This window comes from Cibotium barometz, chromosome 2, assembly GCF_041138505.1.
Source record: "Cibotium barometz isolate CiBa-2024 chromosome 2, ASM4113850v1, whole genome shotgun sequence".
In the NCBI taxonomy this organism is placed as follows: Eukaryota; Viridiplantae; Streptophyta; class Polypodiopsida; order Cyatheales; family Cibotiaceae; genus Cibotium; species Cibotium barometz.
In genome coordinates this window covers 67,997,918-68,007,937 of record NC_141047.1, presented here as the reverse complement: position 1 = coordinate 68,007,937, position 10,020 = coordinate 67,997,918, and the positions used below count along the sequence as shown (strand labels likewise).

Sequence of the window (10,020 nt, the reverse complement as noted above, 5' to 3'; positions counted from 1 at the left end):
GTTTGCGCAATTTCCCCAACGTTACGTTGGCCTTTCTCTGATTGGTGGTGAAGAGGGATTTTTCGTTGTGGGCAAAAGGCCCCAAAATGATCTCCGTTTTCCCCTAATGTCTTTTGTGAATGTGTTTCTAGGAGAGGTTGAAACATGCAATAAAAAAGGGCAAGTACATGAGTAGGCCAAGTACATCAGCATAGTCCTTAATGTGGACATCCTCATTTTGGTGCCCTCAATATGACAGGGAATTATGAGGAGAAAATCCAAAGTTTGACAAGGAATCATGGGGAGCTGTTGAGTTTAGAGTTTGAAATGACAAGACACATTTTTGTTTAGGGATTGAGGTCTACCATGAGTCGGATTACATCTTCATTTCTTAGCAGAAGTATGCAAGAGAATGGCATTTTGTATGGCCGAGTACAAGCCATATGAAGGTTGAAGACACTTCTCCACTTGTGGATATAAGGACTATAGGAAGTTGGTGGGGAGTTTTGATACTCTTGTGCAATACATGGTAATACATGAGCTTTGTAGTGAGCCCTAGGAGAACCATCAGAAGGTAGGTATATGAGTGTTCAGATACATCCAAGGTACAGTTAAGTATGGCATTATCCATACCTCGAGAAGGACCTTGACTAGATATTGTGACTCAAATTGGAAAAGAGATTATGATAGTAAGAAATTAGTTTTTGGTCACTGTTTTTCACTTGGGTTTGAAGTTGCCTCCTAGATTAGTAAGAAATAGATCTAGGAGTTTACTAGATCAGTAAAAAATAGCCTACATTGGCCTTTCTCTTCGAATGGTACAATTACGACCGTAACAATGGCCCTCATAATTCAACTAATAAATAATTGATGTTTAAAATAAGGCTCCTAATATTGAGATTATAATTGCTAAACTAAATAGTTGATTAAACTTTATCTTTCAGTAGTAACATTTTATTGACATTTATAAATTTGGTACTTCAATCAAACTTGCACTTACTTTAACTATCATGTTCTATCAAAGCAACACGGTAACTTGTTACACATATTCTAAAAACTTTTATGAAACATGACTTGTAGTAGCAAGAAAATCAAATTTCATTCTCAAACTTAAATTTTACATGAATAGCAATGATGGAGGTGGCATTAAGGCAACGCCTTAACTAAGATGGAACACAAATTTTACATGAATGACAATGATGGAGCTGGCATTAAGGCAATGCCTTAACTAAGACGGAACCTAAACTTTACATGAATGGAAATGATGGAGGTGGCATGTTGAGCAATGTTTTAACTAAGATGTCCATGCCAAGGCATTCAACTTCAACGTAATGAATTGTTGAACAAGAAGGTGCATAGTGTTTATACGTAAACAAGGTAATTACAATGTTAATAATAAGTAAACAACGAAATTACAAAAAGTTCGTGAAACCTTGGGTGTCTCAACTCTCTTCCATTGTGCTTGTGATACCGGCTATGGCATTTTCTCATCCTAGGATACTTACTCCCATGATGGCCCCGTGGTGACTTATTAAGGCACACAACCCGGGTTTAGTTACTCCGATGATTGATTGACGAGGTTTTAGATGGCCTTGAAGAAACAATTGTTCCCATCCATCCATCCACCATCATGTAGATGCATCAACACGTACTCGGCGATATTGCCTCCATGGATCGTGACACTGAGGCCTAGTGAATGGTACAAGAAGGTGTATGAGCATGTATGTATATGGGCATTTACTAGCAGCTTCCGTGTGTTCGTAGGCCTTCAAGAATGGTACCCCCCTAGGAATAGTTCAAGAAGGGGCAGCCTTCATCTTCCAAGGTGGGACTACCATCTTCCAATGTGGTGACGTGTTCACTTGGATCTTGAAAATAAGGAATGGAGGGGTGGTGCATGGAGGGAGAGGCGCTGATTGGTGTGGTGCAGATAGTAGTGGTGGTGCAATTGGGCTCTTGGGTGGGATGGTTGAAGGAGCGAAGGGCATCCTTGTCTGCTGCCATGCCTACTGCCACAGCTGCCTTCTGCACGGCCTTAGGGGACATGGCCTCTTCTTTGCCGGTCATGTTGAGCATAAGTGGAGGAGGGGGCGAGCCTGGGAAATTGAGAACTGCAGCGGGTCCTCGTAAGCACGACACGGCCACGTCGTAGGCGCGCGCAGCCGCTTCGGGAGTGGCATATGACCCCAGCCATATGCGCGACCGCTTACGAGGCTCCCTGATCTCCGACACCCATTTGCCCCATGGGCGTCTTCGGATGCCCCTATAGGCCGCCTTCTTCTTCTTGTTGTTGTTACTACTAGCTTGGGGTTGAGTTGCTGCCTGTTGTTCACCTTGATTACTCATGGGCGCTGATGGTGGGCACCCTTGTTGCTCTAGCCTGTCCATGATGATGATGATGATGAGTTAGCCCTTCTGGACTGCTAGAGGGAGGGGTCTTGTAACCAACCTGCTGCTGCCTTTATGCATTACAATGGCATTCGTGAGGGGATAGGTTGATGGCTCTCACATGACGAGGTAAGAGGGTACGAAGCATTTAAAGCAAGGTAAATGGCACTCACAAGAAGATGCGGAAAGCATAGAGAGAGAGAGAGAGAGAGGGGCGAACCAGGAGGGTTAAAGGTTTGAAATGCTTTATGGAGCTTCCAGGCAAAGAAGAACTATGAAGTCCACCGTCCAAAATCTATGAGCACGGGGACAAATGAGAGTGCCCGTTGTCAAGTAAATCTAGGGTAGGGTTAGGTCTTGATGTGGCAAGATGGTGATGCCTCAGGTCTCCTCACACGGCCTGTTACTAGAGTAGGCCATGATGCACACAGTATGGAGGTGTCTGCCGTTCCTTCTCAAATACAATGATTTGAAAAGGCCAACGCGAGTCACGGGTGTCTTGCTGTCACGCAGCAGCAGCAGCAGTAGCGTACAGCTACGGCCACGTCAAGAACTGACCCTCCACGCCTCCTCCACGCTCGCTACACGCAACACAATGTATTAGCCTATTGCCATTCCCTTCTCTCGACGCTTCCTTTGAAGATTTGTTTCCTGTGTGGCCATCTCTTTCTCAACGTCATCGCTTCTCTTTTTTATTGCTCGCCTCTAATCATGCCACACGAGTCCTCCGCAAAAGATAAACCCAGCCCACACCATGCCACATGGGATGTCCCCTTTCGTACCAAGTCGCTTGTATTTAGAGGACTCGCACTCCTAAGTCATATTCACCGCCCCAAGGTGGTACCAAACGTTATGCACTATACGGATCCGTACATACTGTACATTGTTTGGTACGGAAAAAAAAATTTAAGGTATATAAAAATACATACCATTGGTAAAAATACATACAGAAGGTTGAGGTCGTACGGCCTTCAGAGTCCAGACGCAAGAAGCAGACGCAAGCACGCCACACAGAAGGCACAAAGTTTAGAACAAAACACAACAAAACGGCGAAACGTTTATTGTAGGCGAAACCCCACACACAAAACACACACACACACACACACACACACGTACGGATCGATCCGTACGTACGGATCCCCGTACGGTACGGATTGGATCCGTACGTATGTTTTGATCCTACCTTGCACCCCCCAAATGTTGTCTACTATGATCCTTAGATAATTGGGGGCAAGCCTGATTTTAACCTCCCAAATTAATTATCTAAGGATTGAACTTTAGAGAGGTGTGGCCTACTTCCTTCACCCTCATGCCCTCCTCCCCTTATTCCCATGCGCACCTACCATCTCTCTCTCTCTCTCTCTCTCTCTCTCTCTCCCCCCCCGGTCATGTCTTTCCCATCGCGTTACACCTTTAGATGCCACCCTTGCACCTGATCCTTAATGCTTGCAGTCAATCTGCTCATGTATACTTGGCCTACTCTACTCGCCAAGAATCACTCCTACATATACATTCCTTCCGGTGTCCTTCTTCTTTGAGCACACCCAAAAAAGTCAACCTATCATGATTTGGAGCATCAAAATGTAGATCAGACATTGTGATCGAGGGGACGGTGGGAGACAGAGATAGATAGATAGACATATAGATTCATCTTAACGTCCATGGAGGCCAAATATGGCCTATGGGACAAACAAAAGTCATACATCAGTTGTGGATTGGGAGCCATGAGGCATACAAGGAAAAAGGAAAAGAAACAATAGAGTAGCTTTAGCTATGAAAGCTTCATAAGAGAGAGAGAGAGAGAGAGAGAGTATAAAATTTACATAAAACATCCTACTAATCTACTCATAAATCTACAATGCCAAGTACTAAATACAATCACCCATGCTAAAAATACACATGATATTGGTTTTTTAGTTTTGGCTTTGGATTCTCTAATAGACTACACACTTGCTAAACTTGGCTATTTCTATATTCTTATGACTGAGTTGCATTGGGGTGAGTTTCTTAACAATTCATATTTTTGTAATCTTAAGTTTTTTTTAATTGTTGTAGGATCTAAACTTATCATTTTGGTAATGATACTACATGATTACCCTCTTGTATCTTGAAATTGAGGCAAATACTACCTCCCAATCAATCATCGACATAGTTGCATATAATTTGTTCACCCAAGTACCTCTCCTCATCTACATCCATGTACCATCTATTAGGTAAGCCACCCACATGGATATGAAGGCCTTTGATGATTACCTTAATTCTCTTTCCTCGAACTCTTCTTGAGAGAGAGAGAGAGAGAGAGAGAGAGAGAGAGAGAGAGAGAGAGAGAGAGAGAGAGACTAAAACTTGAGCAATAGTGAGAGCGATGATTATATGCAGTAAAGCATCTCCCCAATTTTTGTGTGTGTGTGTGTGTGTGAGTGAGAGAGAGAGAGAGAGAGAGATACACTAAAACTTGAGCAATAGTGAGAGCGATGATTACATGCAGTAAAGTGTCTCCCCAATTTGTGTGTGTGTGTGTGTGTGTGTGTGTGTGTGTGTTTGAGAGAGAGAGAGAGAGAGAGAGAGAGAGAGTTAGTCATAACCTCTATGGGGATGCCCATTATTTTATTTATTTTAAATGTGCCTTTTATTCATTTCATTTACAAATCTCTCCCTATTTGCACACTGCACGAATTCTCTCTCTCCCTTCATTGTTGTGCAAAATCGCCGCCCTTCTCTCACCTCACCGACTATTTTATTCTCTCTCTTCCTTTTTCAATACTTCCCATCATCACTGTTGCCTATCTCTCTCTCTTTTCTCTTCGTTGAATTATACCTGCTACCATTAGTTGTTTTATTTTCTCTCTCTCTCTCTCTCTCTCTCTCTCTCTCTCTCTCTCTCTCTCTCTCTCTCTCTCTCTCTCTCTCTCCCCTTTTTGTGATGCACGTCACCGATCGCTTTTTCTTTTCTTTTCTCTCTTTGCACCATTGCCATCTAATCTCTCTCTCTCTCTCTCTCTCTCTCTCTCTCTCTCTCTCTCTCTCTCTCTCTCTCTCTCTCTCTCTCTTTGCACCATTGCCATCTAATCTCTCTCTCTCTCTCTCTCTCTCTCTCTCTCTCTCTCTCTCTCTCTCTCTCTCTCTCTCTCTCTCTCTCTCTGTGTGTGTGCTGTTGCGCTACTGCTGCCAACCTTTGCTTTAGCTACTTTGCTTAGCTAATAACTTTAGCTAAAGATTAGCTAAGGCTAACCTTTCAAGCTTAATAAGACATCAAGCCAAGCGACGCTCAGCTCTCTTATAAATCTTAATACTTCCTAGCACCTTAAAAATCTTTAAATCTTAATGCTTTATAAGGTTTATAAACCTTTACAGCGTTGCAATTCAAATATTTTTAAGAGCTTTATGATTTTTATAGCATAAGCTTTAAATGCTTAAAAGCTTACAAGAGTCCTTAAAGCTTCAACACTATAATGCTCTACATTTCAAAGCTTTATAAACTTTATATTTTATATTTTTATTTTTTAATGAGCTCTAATGCTTTAGCTTACAAAGTCCTATACTTTATAACCCTTACTATCAAAAAAGTTATACTTTCATAAGCTTCAAAAGCTTAAAAAGGTTTACACATAAACCTTTAAGCATTAAAAGCTAAAACCAGAGGCATAAAACCCCACAAATATTATACCCTCCAAAGCTTACAAAGAAAGAGGCGTACATCTAAAGGGTAAAGCTTCAAGTACATTTAACACCCAGGGATACAAGCAAGAGGAGAACTTCAAGAATTTATCAAGGTTTTTTTTTCAAGGTTAAATTAAGGGTTTACATCATCAAGGTTCTCCACCATACGGACTTCTTTGACATCTTTTTGTACATGACTCAATCATGAGGATGATAGCTTCTCTCTCAAGCAAGAGGGTAATCTTGAACATGAAAATAGTCCTGATGATCCAGGTATACCTAAACCTATTGAAAATAAACTCTCACCTCATATCCTTCAAAAAAATGAATGGGCAAATTAAGGACAAGAAAGTAATCAATGGTAAAAGTAGCTCCTAGATTTTATGGACCTTTCATCAATATACGCACATGCAACACTTCTATTAAATATCTTGTGACTTTCAAGAATCATCCTATTGAAGATGCTAAATGGATGCCACAAAGGTTTTTTCGTTCTTACCAAAATCTCATCCACTCATACCATCCATGCAATTGAGGTCAATTGCAACCCGAGCAAGAGGGAATGTTAGTCATAGCCTCTACGGGGATGCCCATTATTTTATTTTGGGATATTTTATTTTTGATACTCTTTTTATTTATATCATTTACTAGGATTAATAAGCTTGATTAGTTGTGTGCACTGAATAATATGTAGCGGATTATGTATTAATCATGGCTGGAACATTGGACCACTATGAGATATTTTGAAAGACATGTGAACACCTTTTATGGTTTCATATTTAGCCATTAATAATTTTGTAAGGCTAAGGCCTCAAACCTTTGTATATTTTATACTTTTGGTAGGCCCAATACTTTATATTTATAGCTTGCTATATTTTTTGTAGAGCTTTTATGCTCAAAAACTCAAAAGCACTTGAGCTTTTTTCCTTTTGGAGTTATCTTTTTAAAAAGTAATCTTTCCAATACATATAAATATGGGTGAGTGATACAAGGGCCACAATCATCCAACCCAATCTTGTGTCGATGGTGATCTCTTTCTTATTCTCTAGCTCTCTTGTTTATTTAATTTTATTTATTAAGGTTTATACAAGTCTATGCTATGCTCTAATTTTTGTGTCTAAGATTTAGAACTTCTTCTCCAAGTGGTCTTAATAAAGATCCTAAGAGAGAGAGAGGGAGAGAGGAGAGTAAGGTCTAAGGGTTTCCATTATATAAAATATTGGGTCAAATAACTTATTGCTCAAATTAGCAAGTTATGGTGTGTAGCAATGGCCGTACTTGACAATGGTGTGTAGCAATGGCCGTACTTGACAATGGTCTGGGGGATAGTAAGGATTCACCTATTTGTCCTTCGGCTAAGTTTGCATACAGTTGGGACCTCTTATGGAAAAGAACAATTTTTATAAATAGTAAGTCGGAAACACATGTCATAGTAATAAGGAAAATGCATGATGGTCAAAGTTCAGGTAAAATTTTGGGGCTCGAGAAAGGTAATTTAAGAATACGAGCACTTGAGACGTGCTTACATTGTAATTTTGAGGCTCTAGCAAGGTAATTCAAGCATATGGGCAAGAGAGAGAGAGAGAGAGAGAGAGAGAGAGAGAGAGAGAGAGAGAGAGTAATATAAATGTCTACAGAAGGCCAAAATGGCTTATGAGTCAACACCAAAATGGCTTATGAGTCAACAAGTACAAATTTGAAGGACCATGTTGGCCTTGAGCTAAATCTATGATACATAAAAGAAAATACATGAAAACATCCTACTAATCTACTCATATATCTACAATGCCACGTACCAAATACAATCACCCATGCTAAAAAAACACATGATATTGGTTTTTTAGTTTCGGCTTTGGATTCTCTAATAGACTATTCACTTGACTTCTTTCCGAGCTACTCTAAACTTGACTATTTCTATATTCTTATGATTGAGTTGCATTGGGGTGAACTTCTCACAACAATTCATATTTTTGTACTCTTTAGTTTGTTTGATTGTTGTAGGACCCAAACTTATCATTTTTGTATAACGATACAACATGATTACCCTCGTATCTTGAAATGAGGTAAATACTACCTCCTAGTCAATCATCGACATAGTTACATATAATTTGTTCACCCAAGTACCTCTCCTCATCTACATCCATGTAGCACCTACTAGTAGGTAAGCCACCCACATGGATATGAAGGCCTTTGATGATTACCTTAATTATCTTTCCTTGATCCTTTCTTGAGAGAGATATATATGTATATATACACACTAAAACTTGAGAAATAGTGAGAGCAATGATTACATACAGTAAAACATCTCCCTAATTTTGTGTGTGTGTGTGTTTGAGAGAGAGAGAGTGTGTGTGTGTGTTCATCTCACAATCTCTATGGGGATACCCATTATTTTATTTCAAGATGTTTTATTTTAAATGCTGATTTATTTATTTTATTTGCTAGAATTAATGTGTTTAATGAGTTGTGTGCGTTGGTATAATATAGTTAGGATTAATGTGTTTAAACAATTGTGTGCACTGACTAATATTATTTTGGATATAGGCAATTTCAGTGGGTGGATTATATATTAATCGCAAGTGGAAGATGTATTAGACCACTATGAGATATGTTAGAAGATATGTGGACACCTTTTATGGTTTCATATTTAGACATTAATATTTTTGTAAGGCTAAGGCCTTAAAAGCAATTAGTATTTAATACTCCTTATAGGCCTAAGATTCTATTTTGTGGGTTGCTATAACTTTTTTTATAGAGCTTTTACACTCAAAAACTCAAAAGCACTTGAGCTTTGTTTTTGGAGGTATCTTTTTGAAAAGCAAGCTTTCTAATACATAAAAATATGGGTGAGTGGTATAAGGGCCACACTCATCCAAGGGAGATTCAACCCAATCTTGTGTCGACGGTGCTCTTTCTTATTCTCTAGCTCTCTTGTTTATTTAATTTTTTTAATTAAGATTTATGCTTTTAATTTGTGAAAGTGTATGCTATGCTCTAATTTTTGTGCTTGAGAAATAGAATTTCTTCTCCCAGTGTCTTAAAGATCGTGACAGTGATATCAAAGCTTTTGGGAGACCACTCAAGGAGAAAGATTTTTGAAGAAAAATTCAAAAGCAAATTTTATGTAATTATTTAGAGCAAGAAAGCCATGATTTGAGTTTTGGTAAATATTAACGCTTCAAATAAAGAAGGAATCCTTGCACGGGAAAGCCAAAGAATCCCGACACTATCAAGAAAATGATTATGAAGTGGAAGGGCACTAACAAATCAGGTTTAACCATTGGAATACCTCTTCTCCATCACCTATTTCAAAACCTCCTTCCAAAACCACAAAACCACTTCAAAATCCACTTTTTGATTTCTTTATCCTCTCCAAAATCTAATCGTATGGATGGAATGAGCAGATTTTCAACATTGTTCTTCTAATTTCAGAATTTGAAGAGCTTTACTACCCAGAAAATCCATATTGGATGGTGGAGGGACTTCTATATTTTTCAAGAATTTTTTTAAAAGAAAAATTTTCAAATCTTTCAGTGTTTGCGCGCTTTCCAAATTCTCTCTCTTCCTTCATTGTCATGCAAAATCGTCACCCTTCTCTCACCTCGTTGGCTATTTTATTCTCTCTTTCTTTTTCAGTGTTGCCCATCGTTGTCGTTTCCTATCTCTCTCTTTTCTCTTCATTGAATTTTACCTGCTACCATCAATTGTTTTTTTTCTCTCTCTCTCTCCTTTTTGCATTGCACATTGTCAATTGCTCCCCCTTTTCTTTTCTCTCTTTGTGCCATCGCCACCTATTCTTTTTTTCTCTCGCTGTTGCGCTGCCAACCAGTCTTTGCTTTAGCCACTTTGCTTAGCTAATAACTTTAGCTAAAGATTAGCTAAGCCTAGCCTTTCAAGCTTAATAAGACATTAAGCCAAGCGACGCTCAACTCTCTTATAAAGCTTAATACCTTAACACCTTAAAAAGCTTTAAATCTTAATACTTTATCAGCT

At 39.2% G+C, this 10,020-nt stretch overlaps 1 protein-coding gene across 1 annotated transcript; it reads right to left on the bottom strand.

Moving 5' to 3' along the window:
• Positions 1–1,063: 1,063 nt before the first annotated feature.
• Positions 1,064–2,778, bottom strand: LOC147641389 (uncharacterized). Its single transcript, XM_086820942.1, has one exon. The coding sequence runs from the start codon at positions 2,365–2,367 to the stop codon at positions 1,765–1,767; it is 603 nt and encodes a 200-aa protein (XP_086677068.1). The 5' UTR covers positions 2,368–2,778; the 3' UTR covers positions 1,064–1,764.
• Positions 2,779–10,020: the final 7,242 nt, after the last annotated feature.